Source organism: Puntigrus tetrazona, chromosome 5 (genome assembly GCF_018831695.1).
Source record: "Puntigrus tetrazona isolate hp1 chromosome 5, ASM1883169v1, whole genome shotgun sequence".
Lineage (NCBI taxonomy): Eukaryota > Metazoa > Chordata > Actinopteri > Cypriniformes > Cyprinidae > Puntigrus > Puntigrus tetrazona.
In genome coordinates this window covers 13,339,356-13,360,599 of record NC_056703.1, presented here as the reverse complement: position 1 = coordinate 13,360,599, position 21,244 = coordinate 13,339,356, and the positions used below count along the sequence as shown (strand labels likewise).

The window sequence follows — 21,244 nt, the reverse complement described above, 5'->3', positions numbered from 1 at the left end:
TCTTCGAAATGTATACAGTTTCCGTCTTTTAATTTCAGTGGGCTCTGGCGAGAGAACATTAGATACAGTTATACAAATTACCTAAATAAATTGTATTTTACGGTGCTTATGAAAGCTGTTTTACAATTACCTATTAAAGTTACAGAAGTTACTGATTGATTCTCAAATTTTTTTTTTTCGGACCGATTAACATTAATAGCATAATACAAGAAATGCATTGATCTGTTGTACTGATACATATTCAATATTTTCTAAACAGTTTATTTATGTGTTGTGATTTGCTTATTTGCTCAATGATTAGGTTTTAGCGATACATTTTTTTTTGCAAATCACGTCAATTATCACTTCAGGAACGAAACCCTCAAACATCAAATGGTCAACCGCCACAAGATACCAGATGTACAATAAATGACTTTAAAATATTTCAATAAACCATCCACATATTTTTGATTGTCCTTTAACATAAATTAAACACTGATGGGTAGAGATCTGTTGACAGAATGGCGTGATAAATCCCGAATGTTCTACAAGAAGAAAGGAAATAATGTCAGGATGGATTAAAATGTTTGATAGTTTGACATTATGACCCAATCACAGAGCAAGACAACACTCGCTTTGAGCAGATGTTCTCATTGTTGAGGATGACCGCAGTCCTCCTGGACCAATGAAGCTCACTTGACATCATACAATTAAACTCCTACCGAGAGATACGATCCTCTAGAGACCCACACACACAAGTGTGTGTATAAAAAAGCGCGATGCCGAATCTGAATGTAATCGAAAAACATTGCAAATGAAGACGTTTTGTTGACATGGACAGAAGAGACATAGAATCCAGTGGAGAATCTGACAGACTGCAGCGTTAGGTTAGTGGTTAAGGATCTGGGCCTCTAGCTGAACGATTGGAAGATGTATTCCAGGAAACGGAGAGTTTCTGAGATCACAGCCAGCTCTATCACCATTACAATGTTGTGAGAGGCAGTTAATCCTGCGTTGCTCCAGGGGACCATCTCTATGACCGGTCAATCATAAATCTCACATCATCACCATCATTAGACAATCATTTGCAGCTATTTAAGCCAAGAGTTTAATAATAAAAATCACATAGCTAGAAACACAAGAAATATCGATAATTAAGTTGTTTTCTGTCCTTTTCAAATGCAGATGAGCACAAAATCTTCCAGTACTAACATGTACAAAGAACAGAGGATATAACACAAGAGCACACAAGTTTTGAACAAGCACCGGAACCATCATAGTAAGAAAGGTATTTTGGGTAAATCATGCAATGTTTTGAAAAGCATCTCAAAATGTAGCCCAGTTTACCTGACATTACACAGAGACACTAAATTTTCAAAAAGGTAAAGAAAATTGTAAAGTATTCTAGGTTAACAGAGTCAGTGAAGTGGTACAAAGTTTTATACAGACTTACCAATTAAATAAAAATGTTTACAATTGCAATTCATAAATTGTGGGCTATTATGAACATATTCAATGATATAATGTTAAAAAAAGGACAAAAATATTTCACTGATCATTATTTAAAAACTCTACAATGTCATAAGGATCCATTAAATGTAAATTTTTTTGTTAAAAGTGGTATAAGTGTTGTCAAAACCATATGAAATCAAAATGGATACAGTAAGTATGCTAGATTTAAAAAAAAAATCCTTATCATTAGACCCTGTTATCTCATACAAGTACGACTTACACACTCTTTTGCAATTATGTTATATCCAGAAGATGTTACGGTTCATTTACACGGAACGCGTGGCTTTCTATAAGGTTTAAAAGAAAGGACTCTGGTTGAGTTTGAGCAAAGTCTGTCAAGGTCGCCGAATGGTTTGTGTCAGGTTGCGAATAAGAGAGAGACCTTCACAACAGTTAATGATGTCACTCCCTCAGTGGAGGGATCTTTTTACCGTGGCAATCTGATTACAGCTCTGCTTGCTTTGGCTAAAGAGCACATCAGAAATCAAATGTTCTCTGGCAAGAGTTATATTTTCTCAAACACACACACACACACACACAATGCTGACTGGCAGGTCAGAGCGGTATTTGACCTGACAGGAATGCAGACTTGAGTTTGGTACAGGACAATTTTATGTAGTAAAACACTCACATCCACTGTATAACATAATGCGCTATAAGGGCTGCTGGTACTATAAAACACACAGACACATAAAGAAGAGTGGCAGACCTTATGTGACAGTGGTCTCAACATGTTCTCACCTCATAAGTGGTGAGTTTCTCCAGTTAGAGGGCAGTGTGACACACACAGCTCGGACAGCTGGATGTGTGGTTTTACTTGTACAGCTGCAACCCATCTGGGACCAACACTGGATGAGACGTGCATACACACTCACAAACACACACACATACACAGACACGCAAGACGCAAATTGTGATAAACTCTAACTGGCCCCTTTATCAATGGGCTCGTTTCTTCGCTCTTGTTATATCTACATATCCTCACATCACCTTGTCTTCCTCCAGAAGGAATGCTCTTATTATTATGAAGATAAAATAACCAGATAGACTATTAATATGATTTTATTCATAGGTTTCAAATCCAAACTATGAGCTAACCTTTGGAGAAATCTGGATAAAAGAACAAAAATGGAAACACAAGACAACCTTCTGATGACCTACTTGCTCTTCGGTCTGCAGATTTCAGTGTTGAAGCTGATCAAAGCATGTGTTCCTGCTTTGATACTGCTGTTAGTGTTGGATTCATTTCCCTCTGTCTTTTCATCTATTATTGCTCTATTTCATGTTATGTCCCAAGGGAGAAAAAAAGCATTATATCATCATTCCAACATGCAAATAATAAAATAAACTAAAAAAAAGCATTAATCTCCAATGCAAGCTGATCACTATAAATGTGTCATGGATATGGCAGTGATAGCTTGACTCGAATCAACAGTTGGCGAGATATTATCAGATCACATCAGAATGTTGACTGAGAGTGGCAGTCCTCCGTGAAGGGGAAATGTGCTTCATTTTTATCTGTAAAATAATTCACGCTACAATAAATAGACCGCAAAAAATAATTTATTTTATTAATCAACATCAGTACAAATTCCAATTCAATTTGGGTTCACAATCTCTCAGTTGTATTGGATTGGATTTATCAGATTAGTTAAAACAGCGAATCCTAATTAAGGGAGTCTGAATGATTCATTAAGAAGATCTGGTCGTAAAGCGGACTTCGCTGGTTGTGCTGTGTGTTAAAAAAACAGTTCCTAAAAGAGTCATTTGACTGTGAATGATTACACCGATTTTTATGTTGCTAATTACTGTATGTAGCTGGCAAGAAAAACTCAACTTAAACATGAAAGATGCATTTTGCCTTTTTGCACATGCTCTGTTTGTCTCATTAAAGTTAATCTGAAATGCAATAACAAACTCTAAATATTTAATGACTTCCTTTGTCGTGGGACTGTATTTAGCCAAGGTGAAAAGCAGTGAGGGAACTACTGGCATATGAGTAAATGAATGTTCATTAGAGAGTAGCTTTACTTTCCTACACACAGTTCAATGAACTAAAAAGCAACTTTTACTATTCTAGACATTTAACAAAACACATACGTGTGACCAAAACCAGACACAGTATATGGTTCTCTGTGATATAAAAGCTCACTTTCTCCGGCCTGGGCAGAAGATCAGTCTGTTTCCCTTCTGACAAGACAAAACACCAACTGAATTAAACAAAGGCTCTGAAAACACACAACCCCAATTAGAGCTTTGCTCAGCAGCAGCAAATGATTCAACTGTTATGATTAAGGGGACAAATGAGAGAGATAAAGAGGCAAAAAGAGAATGAAAGATGTAAAGGGTTGCTTTGAAGATGTAGTCAACAAACTGACAGAGTTGCCATTTCTAAAAAACACCCGTCTTACTCAAATTCACACGCACACAAACACGAGAATACAAATGCCTCGGGTTCCACTGATATTGTTGGGTATAAATATACATTTACTCACGTTACACACTCTCACAGTGCATTCTCGCACAGTACAGCAGCGAAACACACCACACTACAGATTTATTACTGGGCTGCATATTTGTGGCCAACCGAACATCAGAGTTCATAACACAGTAACAAAGGAATGAGAGGAGCAGCCATTATGCCCTCTATTACAGTAAACAGACCAATATCCAATTTGAAGAAGTCTGTTCTTCTAAAAAAAATACCACTCAGCAGAAATTTGTGGTTCTGCAAATACTGTTAGAAAGTAAAATAAATCTGATTGAGATCCAATTAATGTTCCTCATTGAACAAATCAAATTCAGAATTTTGAATTCTGAACAATTTACATCACCAAAACGAATTGGAAAAATAGCCCCACCACCATTTTACATTTCAGCTTGCTCCACTGGCTGAGCCAGAAGTTGACACTTCAGACCACTCAAACAAACAGAGCAATGTTTAAAAGCGCCAAAGATCCTCAGTGTTTACACATTTCGGGAAGTCATCCTTGGAGCTGTCTCATGCATATTATCCCGGGATAGCAGAAAGTATGTTAACAGAAAAAAAGGCCTATACAGCAGCTTCAAGTAGCAATGAAAGAAATAATAAAAATATAAAAAAAACTGAACCAAGCAAAAAGTATAAAAATTGTAATCATCACCTAATTGTCAGATATGAGTTGACTTGTACAAAGCGTACAACTTTTGCTCCCAATCCAATCAGCCAACACAGTTTTAAATCAATACAGGAAATGCGTGGCGACATCAGTGAACAAATGTGATTAATGCATTCCATATTAATGCAAAACAAACTACAGATGTGTGTCAATAACCTATTGGTTACAGTGTATCAGACACATGCTCTTCAGCCTTTCCATCGTATCATATTGCATATTGCTTGCAGTTTGATTGTTTGACCACATCAGGCAGCCCTGCACAAAAGAAACAAAAAATGTTTTTTTTTGTTTACTTGCCCACACATGAATATTATTATGCTGAGTGTCCTTTCCATATGTCAGTGGCACTGTAACGTTTCAAAAACAAAGAAGGAAAGTAAGTAAATAAATAAAATAAAATATTGTAAAAGCAGTCTATAGTGTAATATATACATATATATCAAGTCCTTTAAAGCAAGACAACTGTTTTCAGATATATATAACAGTAAATGTATATTAAAATAACAATCCTGCACATATATTGTTGTGTTGACAAACCCAAAATATACATGCTGTTTGTGTTTATTCTGTGGTGTGGAACAATAAACACTTTCAGTATATGAAGACTTTATTTGCAAAAACAGATCATTTTCAAAAATTATGCTATTATGCTATCATATCATTATTGTGTTTTATTGTGTTTTGTAAGTAATTTTTTAACCTAGTCAAAATAACCCAAATGCAGTTTGATTAATTGGAATGCACAATAATAATAAAAAACATGATTTTTACGAATTGTTAAAAACGTCTGTTTTGCAAATGTACTGTTCATAGGTAATTGAAAGAAATCTTACATAAATCATAAAAATGCCAGATATGAGGTTTGACAGCTGTCCCAGCTTCAGAGGACCTAGTGTATGAATCATACAGACAACATTCATTGTACTATTTTTTCTTTTTGGAGCATGACAAACCCAGTTTGTATTCACTTCTTTAGACATTACGTTACATTTCCGTTTAGATGATTTAAAGAACGGTATAAACATGAGCTGGTTGGGAGTACAGCCTTCTGAGGATGGATCTTGAAAATCCAACATAAACATATCCGGCTAAATTGTACATATAAAAATTGAGTTCATTATGAGAGCTCAAATCTTTCGACAAACGCCCTGAAGAAGCAGTCATTCCCACTCCTGCTGCTATATACAGATCTCACAAAGGAATCCTCAGAGACCTTCTCTAAACTTGAGCAACATCTAAAAAGTGTTCCACCCTTCCATGAATACTGCTAAATGAGAGCAGAATGTGCTCCAGAGGTTGCAATCAGATCAGGCCATGACATTAGACTGAGTTTTTGGATTCCAAAAGGAGCGATCCAGTGATGTTTATGTGTGAACACCGTAAAACATCAGACCGCAAGCCTTCCCAGACTGAAGACAGAATCTAAATATGAATCTAGAAAAGTGACAGGGTCAACTGGCAGCCTTAAGCACACTTTCAAATTGGGTTAATTTGTCCTGACGTCCATCACAGCTTGTCTGAATAAATGCCATGGAAATGGCTCAAATTTGTCCTTGGCACATTACTTTGATATCTAAAAGATGGCAAGTGATCAGCAGTTGAACAAAACCGCAAAAAAGAGAGAGAGTGTGTGTGTGTAGTCACAAACCTATTCGCCCTATTAAACTTTGTCTCATCCGTGTGCAGTCAAACTATTTCTGCCTGTCATCACTGTAGCTAAGCGACAACTAAGCACCAGAGCCAGCGTAAGTGTGTGCATGCAAGTTTGTATGTGCTTGCGTACAAGTATTTGCCCTCTTAACTAAAACCAGATCCTGGGCTCCATTTCCTCTCTATCTCTCTCCCTCACAAATACACACTCCAAGGGTCGTGTGTCTGGTGCCACAAGTGGTTTGTAAAGTGAGGCGTTCCCGTTTGTCTGAAGGGTCCTGAGTGTTTGGAAGGATTAATACCAGCTGATGAACAGAATACAGCGGAAAAAAACGAACAGCTGCAGAATGAGAGAGAGAGAGAGAGAGAGAGAGAGAGAGAGAGAGAGAGAGAGAGAGAAATCAAGGACAACTCAAAGAAGTCGTTCTGTCATCTGTTAGTCTTCACCTCCGAGCCTCATCTAAACCTCTCTGGGTGCACAGTCTCTTTACAAGCTAAATTAATAACATACCGCACAATTACACACACCACAGTATACACACATACTAATACATACATGTCGCATACATACACATGCAAACCAAAGTATTTGATCTTAACTAACCACTTAACCATAGTCATACTCACTCATACCATAACAAATGACATTGACCGGACTGAACCTCAAGCTACTTCTGCATCCTTGTGTATTTTATTTTTTTTTATCTGCACAATAACAAAAAAGTATGACACTCGTACTGGTAGCTGAAAGCGTAATCATATTATCCAAAACATTTAATTAACGAACATGCATGGGGTGGGGGAATGTGTCAAGCTTTTGTGGAAATCTTTGCGGAGCTTTCTGTGGAGCTCACAGATCCCATGTGGGCCTGGTCATCAGCGACAAACTATTGCGGCTTGGACAACACACACAGACTTGTACGCATACATCACAAATATTTATCCCGAACTTAAGACGGAAAACATGTAAGCAAGAGATCACAGAGGCCTCCACATATTTCTCAAGGATTACACGTCTCAGCGTGTGTGTTGTGCTGTGTTGTATGCAAACCATGACAGCTTCAAACAAAAGGCTTGGCTCATCAAGCACACAGAAGAATGAATGTCCCTCTTTCTCACTCCTATTTTTGTTTTTCCTCAATCCTTCCCCCATTATTTCTTTTCTCTGATACTTTTTTTCTCCATATTCATCCTTCTCATTCTCATGTTTGTGGCGTGAGTCACAAGAGCTGGCTTTAAACTAGAGAAAATTAACCTTTGTGTAACACTGAAATCCCAGTATACATACACACAGATGAGGTCTCGTAATGAATTCATGAGTAATATATGAAATCATGAGTAATGGACGTAATACAATAGTACCAACAGACATGGCAACATTACTGTACAGAGCAAATAGCTTTGATTACACTCCAGTGAGTATAGAACAATCTAACTTTCTATACAATGTTATTTTATTACACGCCACTGCATGGCCGTTTACACCCCAAATTTCTATACAGGTCTCATTTTATACACATTTGATTTTTTTTTAGATTTGACAGCAGGCTTACAGTGCATGACTGAATGCAGAGCACCAGATCAAAAAAAAAAAAAAAGTAAGGACACAAATGTTTTAATCAGTAGCTAATGCAAAAAGAATGAAAGAAAGAAAGGTAGAAGGACAGATGGTAGAAAGTAAAAGTAAAAGCTTATTTATATCCCATATAGTACATAGCAACGGGCTGTTTCTCAAACAAAATTATAATATGGGACACGATCACAGAGCAACCAGGACAGTCCCCAGAATTTCTTTTGTGTTCCACTGAAGGAAAACAGTTGTATAGTTTTGGAATGACAATGGGGTGAGTAATGACAGAATGTTAATTTTTGGGTGAATTATTCCTTTAAAGAGAGACAAAGACTGATAAATAAAAAGACCCACTTTTTATTTATGTATGTATAATTTTGGAGATGTCATTCAGTTCTCCGAGACTCTTTTTAGACATGCCAGAAGATTTCTGCTCCAAACACCCACCCACCGACTCACACGCAAGTTTGGCTATCATGATCACTCGTACATTCACACCATCATCAGTCTGGCTTTTTAGAACAAACATTAAATTAACATGTGATCTAGTGCCTTTCAAGAGAAATGTGTGCATACGATCACGCACATACGCGTGCACACATGTGCCTGGAACACATTCAACATCTTGTTCAATGCTGGAGCCGCTGCTCCACCTTTTCAATAGATTTTGTGTTGTTAATGCCAGACTTTAATGGCTTCATTAAAACACCTTAAAAAAAAAAAAGAAACATTCTTTCCTCCTGAGACATTGTGGGACACGGGAGACCTCGGGGATAATGCTTTAAAGTTTCATATTATAGATTTTTTCAAGACACCCAACTTAAAAGAAAAGTGCCAAGAGGCATCACTTCACCAACCAATTGCACAGACAGAAAAAATCTCAAATCAAAAAAATAACAACAGGCCCTTGTTCATCTTCCAGTTTGAAAGCTGCTGTCTTGACCCCTGACCTGAATGGGTAGTTGATGCCATTGCAGGCTTGTCAGGTGGTCAGAAAGAGCAGTACTGATCAAGTGGTTAGTGTTTTATGTGCGTGCACAGTGATTGTATGGTGATTCTGTTGAGGGCTCGGTGTCGAGGCTGGGCCGCACCTGTCTGCAATTTGGCACATACTCTTCTCCACCTGCTCTCTTGATTTATTCTCTCTCTCGCTGGCTTTGTTCCCCCCTCCTTTGCTTTGCCTGGTGTAAAGGGCTCTGTGTTGTGGCTTTTAAACAATTCCAATTTGGGACAAACCACAAACCACATGAAACAGAAAGAGCAAGAGATAGAGTGGCTAGTGAGAGAGAGAGAAAGAGAGAGAGAGAGACATCTGCTCAACAGCTTGACGAGCACTCGAATGAACATACAGCTTTTGGACAGAAGGGAAGGGGAGAAAGAAAGAAGGTGAGAAAGAGAGAAAGAAAGAAGAAGATGAGGAAAGATAAGCAGTGTTTCGAGTGCATGCATGAACCAATGATATTCTAAATAAGCCTATCTTTCAATAACAATCATTTCAAAGGCCGGGTAGGGTTGTGCGATAATGACAAAAAATGATATCTAAATATTTTCTGGAATTTTGTTGATAATTATAATTAGAGGATATTTTGCTGAGTGTGTTATTGTGCTGGTATTTTGGCAGGTATAGGACAGAAAGCTTTTGATATTCTTCATATTCCGTGTGATTATTAATTTGCAGGAGTAGGCTAGCATAAATTAAAATTTCCAATTAGTTTAAATCGTTTTGTTTTTTTTTACCTTTTATGGCCATTTTAACCTTTATAAAGGCCCATTTTTCTGACCTAATTAAATGTGCATGAATGTATGTATCTTTGGTGACATGAATGCAGTTAACCTGTTACAAATGCAGAAATAATATTTTGATGTTTTAAAAACAAAATATAGTGATATCTGAAATTATTCGTGGGACAAAAGGAAAAACCTAAGTGAATCGTTGAGTCATTCATTCAACAGATTCATTCAAAAGGCATTCAACTGATTCACTGCAAGTGTGGGTATCTGGTTGTGTGTTATATAGCCATTGTGTGTTGCTCAGACACTGTTGTGAATTATCACAGACAATATATACTGCACAGCTCTAGGCTCTACGTATTTATACACCAGAGAAACATCCTACCCAAATTTATGTTAATTTCCACAGTCTAGCTATATATTTATATATATATGACGCAGGGCATCGGTCTAACCAGAAAAACATGAACAACCATCTAAGCTGTAATAAATCAATGATATAATCTCAAAGGGCACGCCATGCGTATTCAGATTCATATCATTACTGTCAGCCGCACTCAAATGTCACCATATGTAAAACAGCATATTATTCAACGGAACAGATTCACAACATGTTAGTGAGGCCCCTTGCAAAGTACACTGTGTTCTTATAGCAAGAGGTCAACCATTACATTTACATTTAATTTCCTGTCACAATGAACATCTCAGAAGGTGGTCCAAATACAGTATGAATGGAAAGTTTGCTGATGGTATAAAAATTTAAAATGACCCCATAATTTACTTAGCCCTAAGCCATCCTAGGTGTATATAACTTTCGGTCCCCTTTTATATTAGGTGGCCTACTTTGTACTTACATCGAAAACCTAATACAATGTACTTACTGTGTTTGCATTTTATTAAAAACACTTCTGCTGCTATTGAATACGGGTATGGTTACGGACAGGTTTGGTGGTATGGTTAAGTTTAAGGGTGGGTTAAGGTGTAAGGGTTATGTCAACAGCAAAAAATTACAGAAATGAATTACAGATGGAATTACATATTTATAAAAATATAAATGCAATGTAAAAACATGTATTCACACAATGTGCATTGTACCAAGTGATTCATTAAATTTAAGTAGGTACATAGTATTTAAGGTTACCTTATTTAAAGGGGGACCTAAATTTCTTATTTCAGATGAACACAGTAGGAGTTTTAAAAATGTATCCTTGCTCTTCCAAGCTTGGTAATGATAGTGGCCATTATTTAGAAGTTCCAAAAATCGTTCATATATCTGTCATAAAATTAACCTTTACCCCTGCGTGGGGTAACACGTGTCTTCTGAAGCTGATCGATGGGTTTTTGTAACAATTTTTTTATTTTTACAATTCTAACTCAAATCACTAACTTGAGGCAACGGCTGTATTTAACAAGCCATTGGAAGAATAAGCATAATTTAAAAAAATCTCTGTCTGAAAGAAGAAAGCCATATACACCTAGAATGGCATGGGGGTGAGTAAATTATGGGGTAATTTTTCATTTTTGGGTGAACCTTTAAGTAAATTGTATTGGCTGACCCACATATGTTTTTTAATGGCAGGTACCAATGTTTTAGAGGGGGGAGCGAGAGCACTACTACTATTATTATAACCACTAACACTCCATAGTTACTGGATATAAATCACTTGAAAATCTAGTTATTTTGAAATCTTTAAATGCACAATAATCTGCATTCGCTGGGAATCAAACATTCTCAAATAAAGATCAATCAACACTAATTGTACATTCAGTACACAATGAATGTCATAAATGTGGATAGAGAGAAGATTAATTTTACTAAGACAAACTTACAAAGACAGCCAAACTCTCCCATTCACATCAGTTCACAAGGCTTGATTCATACAATACAATTTCACACGGACTAACTGTCATAGACATAGACTACACACATTTTTATACAAAATACAATGTACATGTCAGAAGATCGAACAGTTGGATTCAGCAGTGTTTGGGAGAGTTGTGGAATGAACCGTGTTTTAATGATATGTGTATGTTTGAAATGCAAGCAGTATATTGCTAAACATATAATAGTATTTACTATTGTATCATTAGACAAGTGCTGCATCCTTGGCACTGTAAGAATAAAAGTCCCACTTACCAAACTTAATTAGCTCATTTAAGTCTATTTAATAAAAAGAATGCTGAATGGCAATCAAACCAAAATAGATCATTTCACTTTAAAGAAGTCTATATTGGAACTAGAACCTGAATTTCTGAATCGGTCCACCATTAATATACACATTTCATTGATTATTAATGAGATATAAAAAGATATTAAGCCTGTTAATGAATAAAAAAATTGCACAATATGGAATATTAAATGAATCGTGAAGGTTTTGTTTGATTCTGAACGGAATTCTGTCATCATAGTCTCAGATTCAAAAGCTGTAAAGATGAGAACAAAACTCTAAGCAAAAAAAAATTAGAAGGGCACAAGCACATAGAAATAAAAGAATCTATTTATGATTGTGAATGTCACCTTCATCGCTCTTACTCCAACCTCATCTGGATCAGTCTCTTTTCAAACACACCCCATACAGATGTGCACGTCAACACATACAGATTAGAGCAGGTTTAGATTATGAGCATGTTATCACATATGGATTACATTATTGAGAACAACGTTTCATACGATTCTCAAAGGACCATCAAGAATATGCTGGTAATGACTCCAAAAACAACACAAGCCTCTGCTCTCATCTCAAACCACAGGGAGGTTCGCATATCACAGACACCGAGATAGATTGTCCTGTTTAGTCAAGCTTTCACTCATCTTCCCTTCTTTTTTCCTTACCTCTCCAAATGGACAGAGGTTTTGTCAAAAGCGACAAATGATCAAAAACATCCACACAGCTGTGCTTAAATTAATTTAACATACAACATCTAAACTGCTTTTATTCAGAGAAGTCAGTTCAATGGAGTGATAACAGGCGGCCTTGTCAAAATATACACACTCATGCATGACCTTTCAACCTCATTGCTTAATGACAGATCATTGACTGGTCACAGACAATGATGTTTGTCTGGAACTCTCTCAGTCGGTGAACCCCAGGGTGAACCAAAGTCATTTAGAAACAGAGGGAATTACATTCCCGTGTAAAGAAACACACACTCACACAGACGTCAACAAGGACGGAAACCACCAGGAAGCACAAACTGCTGCGAAAAGTTTAAATCACCACAACAGAGACAAAATACAATATTAACAGATTCAGACGCATACACACATACACACACCACAACAGAAAGACAGAGCATTCCTCACAAATGCCAAGCAGGACCCACACACACACACACACAGAGGCTTTTACAGACAAACTGACATGCACACACAAATAAGCAAAAATACAAACACACACACGCAGCAGGCGCGCACACACTGGGTTACTTGGGGACAGACATACCAAAAATGGGGCAGTGTGTTCAGACTCCAGTCACAACCAATACAGGCTCACATTAATCACAAAGAAACCTTTTTAAATTTCAAAAGCTTTATTTATGTGGTAATGCTTGTGCGAAGGGTCAGAGGTCAAGGATCATTTAGGATCTTTCCTGGATATGCAAGGCACAACAAATATGTTAAAAACGTGGCATGAAGTCACACCCAACCAAAAAAATTTAATAAAATAGAAATCTGAAAAAAAGTATTAATCTGCTCATTCACGATGATACAATTAAAAAAAATGTAACTTATATAACTAAGTCAAAAAAATCTTTCACTATATTATATTTTGTATACTTATTTTAAATAATTCAGATGGTAATTACAAAATAAAATGTATAATGCAGTGTAGGCATCTTTTTAAGAGCCATGTTTCAATAAACCTGGTTTTTAACTGGTTTCTTCAAACTGAATCATTCAAAAGAACTGATTAACTAAAACAATTATTTATTTTTCAATGAATTCTAAATAAAAAAACTATACTGCTTTGAAAAGATTTGAGCTTTTCTCATATCACAGAAAAATGAAGTTACATTGGTTTTCAATTAATCTAACTGGTAAAAATATGACTGTGCCTGTCCTATCTGACTTTTAAACATTATTTTCATTGATGTGACCTCCTGTAATCAGGTAGATTCAGTCATGTAGCCATCCATCCATCCAATCATCATGCTGCTCTAAAGTGTAATTTTAAAGCTTTGGTTCCCAAACTCACACACACATCTGTGTGTTGGCTGTTGTCTGAGACTCCTTAAATAGATCCAGCTGTTTAAAGTAAAGCCATTAAAGTCATGCAAACATTCTGTTTCTTCAGAGCACAGCTCTCTAACACCTGTTTGGCTGAGGTGAACCCGCTCTTAGATCCCTCATTAGCACACACATACACACACACACACATACATACACACACACATACACTTTTGTAATCAGTCAGACAGAGAAGTGCTCTGGGATATATGGCTAATGCTATATCAGATCTAAGATGCTGATCAACAAGCGCATTCCTTACTGCTAACTCCTCACTGCTAACTCAAAGGACAAAGGACTCGGGCTAACTTGTGTGTGAAACTTGTGTGTGTATTAGTTACAGCGGTAAATAGTTGAATGGAGAGTAATTAGAGTGTGGCCGATTCCATCCATTAATGTAATATCCTGTCGAGGAGGAATCCCATACCTACAAAGCTTAATAAGGAATAGTGTGTGTGTGCATTAGAGGGCTCACACTGCGATCTGGCCACGTGCCATAATGCCTGAGAGAGAAAGAGAGAGGTTGATGGGGAAAGTATTCCCTTCGTTTTCCCATACTCTCTCTCACACACACAAACTCTAACAAAGGAATGGTTTGATCTACACTGTAAAAGAAAAGCAGGTCTGATCCTCAGGTATGACCTTCACTGAAACTCAAGCTGGATGTGCTATAATGAGACACCAGTAGCATTTTCACAGCTGAGTATTTCATGTATGGACATATATGACCAATAAATGGCTGAAAGCATGTTTTATACTATTTTGTATGAAGAGTATGAATATGAAATATGAAAAACCAATTGAATAAATGATTTAAGATTAACACTGTTGAGAGACTTAATTTGCACATGTTTAATCTCTCTCTCTCTCTTAAATCAGCATTATGCATTACTATCAACAGCTCAAGCCTCTGTTAACTAAATCAAAAGCGTCATTTTGGAAATAGCAACAGAAACGTTGGATGAGAGGCAATAAAAAATGAATCCTACTCACAAGAGCGGACAAAAACCAGATTAACGTCTTGAAATGCATGCATGTTCTATTCAACGACCCAATTATTTATATACCATTGGTTTATCTGAAAACACGCTTCTGATTGGCTGGCAGATCTTTGTTAAAACCATTTAGTACAAAGGCAGTTTCATGGCATTTCACACTACTATTACTATTTTTGTAGTATGCACTATGTGTACTGTGCACAGTATCCAAACTTTCTGTATGCATGGAATTCTAGGATCACCTGCTACATTTGCTGAACTTTGATGTATGCATCTGAGGACGCTGCACAGGATTTTGTTTCCCACAATGCAACATGCTATACGTGACATTTCATAAATTTAAAGCTTTTATACATATGTACATGCTACTGTACAATAAACAATTGCAGTGTATCTGAAAACAGTAACGTCAGTAGCACATAAATTGTACTTTAATCTTTACAACAGGTTACAGATCAAGTCAGGTGACCTCGCCTTTACCTCAATAGTACTTATGCAGTTTCAAAGATATTACATAATAATAATGCTTCATTTCAGTAAATCAATTCCTCTGCAGAACAACTTTACAGTTAGGCTACTTCCTTTTAAAAAACCTTAAGTAAAAATAGCCCAATTTATTGGCAGAGACTATTTATATTAACTTCATCCAGGAATGCCTGGTTGTGATAAACAGCACCGCAAAGAAACTTCAGTTTATCGGTACTATCTGCCGCATAGCGAGTAAGAACTAAAGCAACTGCTTTTGACAGGATCTTGACAGAGTCTTTTGCCAAACTTATTATTCTTTTCGCATCACATCACATATCAAACCATTTGATTAAAAAAAATTAAGAAAATATTTTAAAATAGGAAATAAAATTAAATTTAATAAATTTGATAAATTATACTCAGTATGCTCCTGCTTATGCTACGGCTGACTACTATTTACACCTAGCCTATTGCTGAAAAAAAAAAACAATACTGCTAGTTAACAGAATTTGAATATAACAATATATATATAACATCTCATATAACTGATAATACACACCACAACTGGGAAAAACACTACCTCAACCATACAACATACAAAAACAAAACTGAAATTACCTTGATTGTTTTTGTTTTCTTAGGAAAACTATACTATATATAGCAGTTTTTATGTGACAGCAGAGTGGTCATGTTGCACACACACTTTCTCTGGCTTTGTGGCTTCATTGCATGTCATTTTACTCTGACAGACTAACCACACTCACGCCTCCATCAATCAAAGTTGTCATGGTTACACGCCTTCTTCTGACATGCATCAGTGCAATACTCACAAACATACATAGTGTATGCACGCACATGCACACAGCAACTCCTCCATGTGCACATGCACTCCATCTAAGGCAGCGCATTTGTAATCTAAGGGAGTTTTGTATGAAACTATTACAGCAACATCCCTATATACTTGGTGGAAACACTGATGCCCAAAAAGTAGTTCACATGCTCAAGGGTCACAAGAGCCTTAGAACCTATACTCAAAATTTTCTACAATGCAAGTGTATTTATTAAGTGCCCTCGAAGATTCTTATGGAGGAACAGGTGGCTGCTTTTGAATTTTAAGGATCTGGTTATGACAGAGAATCAACTGAGTATCTAAAAATCACCTTATGAAATTTTTAATAATATGAAAGCTGTGAATGCAAACATATATGCTCTTATAAATAAGCCTGTGATGGACCGGCATGATAACATCTACTACCTACAGAAAAATTACTACAGCTCAGTCCACTTGGGATGTGCACGAGGGATGAGATGTCTCTGCACCTTCACTTCACTTCAGAAAGGCCACAGCCATATGCTGGATTCATTCATTCATTCACTGTAGGAATTTGTGTGTAATTCTACCTCCAGAATTTACCTCTAGTTATGTCTAATAAAACGCATCCATAAGCCAAGCCTTCTGGATCCAGCACTAACGCACTGCCCGCGGGGTGAACATCAGGAAATGCTGTGACGAGTCTGGCCTTTTGCCAAAGGAATTAAACACGAGTCCGGGCCAAACCGCAGCAAAGGCTAAATAAACAGCGACCTGTGCCGCCTGACAGTAAAAGTGCGTCTGATGAAGAGAGCTCGTAAAAAGGACAGATGTTGTTTAAACAGAACAAATGTACCCTGCAGGTGAACGATTCACAGTTACGAGAAGCGCGTCACTCCCAGGCTTTTGACACACAATGTGAGTGGGGTGAGAGACAATGCTCACCTAAAGCCTACAAACCAGGTAGGTTCCATGCTCAGGGGTCAAAGGCTTAAGGATCCTGACATGGACGATAATGGTTGCAGGTTCAAAGCCCTCAAAAGGGCAATTCATGCTAAATCTGTTCTTTCTATATGTGGGAAAGCACAAGAAATGCTAATATAATTGACAGTAAGTAATCTATATATTACACATTTGGTAAATACTGATTGACTTTTGTACCTAATGAGCATATTATATTAAAATGATATTATCATTCATTAATATAATATTAATAACAGTTATACAAAACTAAACTGTAAAATGAACTAAAAAAAAATCGCAATCTTTTGAAAAAACATCTTTGCTTTCATTAATATAGAACATCGCAATAATTCCTGTAATTTCTACTTAAGTTCATCAATTTCAGCTCGATTTCCTTTATCAGTACTGTAAAAAAAAAAAGGTGAGATGACATAATTGTTGCAGGCTGTACCACTTGATTTTACTAAAATGAACATAGTTTAATTGGGTGAGTTTGTGTTGTATCATGTTGCACCACTCACTCACCGATCGTTCAGTCTCATACAATTATTACTCGGTTCTCTATCCCAGTCAGAAAAAGCAAGCACTGCGCATTTTGGATGTTTTACACCTGATTTATAACATTATCTAATTAGCACACGCTCAAAGACCTGAGCTGGGTGTTTCAAATCAGGGACATCTCCAAAACGAGCAGTACTTGGGCACTTCAGGACAAGGATCCAGAGGCAGTGATCTAAAGGAAGTGGACTCTGACAAAAGCTCTTCGACAAAACACACACACACACACACACACACACACAATGCACACACAACAAACAGAATGGGAGACAAAACAATAGAAATTCTCTTCTCGATAACAGAAGCCGAAGCCAAGTGAGCAGGAAGGAGGTTTCTGCTTTTTGCATAGAACAACAGATAACTCAGTTTACCTGGTCTTCTATTGTTGGGTGGTCGGTGTCCGGTAACCGGAGCACTGGCGGTGCGGCTTCATAGTGCGGCACCGGCCCCGTTAATGACACCTCATCTTTGTTCTTCTGAGATATTTCTCGTTTGAGCTCCGAGCGCAGGTCCAGGTAGCAGAAGAGCGTGACGAGGTGCAGAGAGAGCGAGAGGATGAATAAACTCAGGAAGATTTTGCAGTTGTTACACTGACTTTGGCACTCACACGCCGCCTGCGTGCGCTCGCGCTCCTCCAACTTCGCCGGCTCGCGCTTCGGTACCATGGCTGCGTGCAGGTCAGTCAGCATTGCTTCTGCATACCGAACTTCCTCGTCCTCTCAGCGACTTTTGGCTTTGACTGGTCGCGGTGAGCAAGCGCTTCTCTGCGGGCTCATCTGGCTTCCTGACCTCGGACTGCGAGGATTCAGGCTGATAACCTACTGCGGCCAGCTCAAGAGACCGACCCCTAGCTGCTGATTGGCTGCCGGCGTGACGTCACCTCATTGAAAATCCTCCCGCGGAAAAGCGCGGCACTATGACATTCATCAAGACGCAAACAAATATAAATCTCACTAGTGCTAACAATAGCACCAGACGTTCGCTGCCGATTACACAATATTTCCCATTTCGTAACACATGAAAGGAACAGCCTGTAAAAAAGTTGGCTCGTGAAGAAAGTTTTGTAATTCGTTTTGTTGTTTCCATATCAGTTTTATTTTTTCTTAATTTCACACACACACACACACACACACACACACACACACACACACACACACACACACACACACACACACCTACCTAATGCATACTTAGCTACACTTCAAATAACTGACATAATTAATTTATATAATGTTTAATAAATCATTAGTTAAAAGATGAAAACACCTTGAAACTCCTGTCTGGATATCCGTAAGAGACCCACAAGGACCCCTAGAAAAACTCTGGACCTAAAAAAAAACTTTTTTGAAACTTTCCCTAGCCACATGTTTGTGCATTAGGCTTACTCGGTGTGTGTGTGTGTGTGTGTGTGTGTGTGTGTGTGTGTGTGTGTGTGTGTGTGTGTGTGTGTGTGTGTGTGTGTGTGTGAGCGTCCAAGTGTGTGAAGTTCCACATCTTTAAAGTGTTAGAACAGAGGACTGGTAGTGTAATTGTGGCATATGTTGAGAATCAGAGCAGACCGAGTGTTAAAAGCGGGACAGGACTGCCAATCAAATAAAAACATCAAATGACACGCATGCTCAAAAACACACATGAGCGCACTTTGTTTTTCAAACAACACAATTATACACATCCATGCTCTCCAGCTTACACACATTTATCATACTTGTCAAGAGCCAAAGCTCAGAAACGCACCGTGTTACTTGAACTCTAAAATACACAGTTACCCTATGACAAAACTCGTCTGCTGCATGTCGTGTTTCTATGGAAAACACTAATTTGGGGTTTTTCAGTCTCATCCAATATTATGAAAAAGGAAGGGAACTGATAGATTAGCAGAAAAACGAGGATGAAAGGTGGCATGGCCATTATTTCCAGCTCATTTTTTTTACTAGCAGCATCGAAATATCACTGTCAGCATTACTGCACACTAGGTAAAGTCTGTAACAGAGCTCAGTATGCAATTCAGGAAAAGAAATCGAGCCCAAGTAGTTTGTGTGGATGCTATCTGACCCCTCTCTCCGCTGCTTTCTCTCTCTTTCTCTTCCTCTGTTCTCGCTCCACTCACAGCTGTGCTCTGTGTACTGCAGATCTTCTGTGACCTCATAAAGCTGAGCCCCTTTAATATGGTTTTATATTAAATCTGTGCCGCTTTTATTCGGCTCCAGACTCTTTAATCTTAAATCACTTAAATATTCACAGCTACACTGCTGCTGAATCGATTCAGCGCCACACACACATGCACACACGGTCTAGCTGTCTCGCACTAAGGCGATGTCCTCTGACAATTCATGATGGATCTCTGAACGCAGACATTACTAAATAATGCAATAAAAGCATCATTACAATAGCGCAACCCACCCAGAAAGTCTGGAACGAGTTCTAAAAAAACACGCACGCAAACGCGTTCGTGCGCACGCATTAACAAACAGGCGCACGCGAACGCGCAACAAAAAAACATTTGCCAAAAACACTCGAAGGCACACACAAATGCACTAAACCAAAAAGCAAAGCTGCGCTGAATATACAGGTACGGGTCCGAGGCCCTTGGGCAGTTGAAATTAAATTATACAAATTAACTTAACAGAGAATCCAGCCCATAAGCCCAGAGAGGCTGGAATCAGAGTGCTAAGAGTTTAAGAAAACAGTAATTATACACACACACACACACACACACACACACACACACACACACAGAGAGAGAGAGAGAGAGACGGATGCAGACGGAACTGGAAAGTGGATGTTCTAGGTTTTTGTGGAAGAATCATCATTTGCACGTTGAGTAGCTTTAAATAATCAGCTAACATTAAGAAAAGCCATCAAAACGTCCTATAAGTTAAATTGATTAGCCTACATTAAAATTATTATTTTAGGCTGCTGATGAAATTTTACGGGCTATAAAATTAAGTTATAAAATAGTTTAAATAGTAAAAGCTTTTCGCGAATAGCTATTCATTTTACAGTCAGGAAGCGGTATTTGCAGTATTAAGAAAATATTCTTGTCAAAAGGCAGTGAAGAGGGCAAACGATATTAATAAATCTGAATGATAAGAGATACTTACGTTCAAAACCAACACACTCACTATGAGAAAACACTGCCTCCTACTGGCCATAATCCTATCACGCAGGCCTATCAAGGTTACGCACTGTACGGTCTCCAAGTCCATACATGGAAAATTGGCATCAGAATCAGAGAGATTGAAGTCTGTGTTCATGCAGAACATCCTGGTAGGAGTTTAGATCGTGGAGGAGATAATCTCAGGCAAAAAAAAAAAGACCAAAATGAGTACAGATGCAGCGGCATGAGAACAGATCCAGTGACTCAGCTCAAAGACTTTATCTCTCAGACTGCAACACGCTCACAGAAAACTGATGGAAACCACTGAGATGAGCGGCTAAACGTCTTCATCTAATGGATAAACAAGCCCAGTTGCTGAGTAAATTCTATCTGACATTTAACAATAAACACTCGCGTAAGCAAAGGAAAGAGTTTTTGGTTGCCTTTTTAGGCTGCCCAGAACTAAAATCTATTACGCACTCTCTTTTGTTATTACTGTAGGCCCAGTCTCGATCGAAGGA

General features: G+C 37.8%; 1 protein-coding gene across 3 annotated transcripts in view; it reads right to left on the bottom strand.

Annotated features, from left to right (window-relative positions):
• eda (ectodysplasin A) overlaps nt 1-18,454 on the bottom strand; it is a 30,324-nt gene extending 11,870 nt beyond the window's left edge. For 2 of the 3 annotated variants that reach the window (XM_043240759.1, XM_043240761.1), the window contains exon 1: nt 17,998-18,451. In XM_043240759.1, the coding sequence (XP_043096694.1) occupies nt 17,998-18,315 (318 nt within the window). In that variant the 5' untranslated portion in view covers nt 18,316-18,451. Of the gene's footprint in view, nt 1-17,997 lie in introns of all 3 variants that reach the window. The other variant, XM_043240760.1, reaches the window with a different exon arrangement.
• Nucleotides 18,455-21,244: the final 2,790 nt, after the last annotated feature.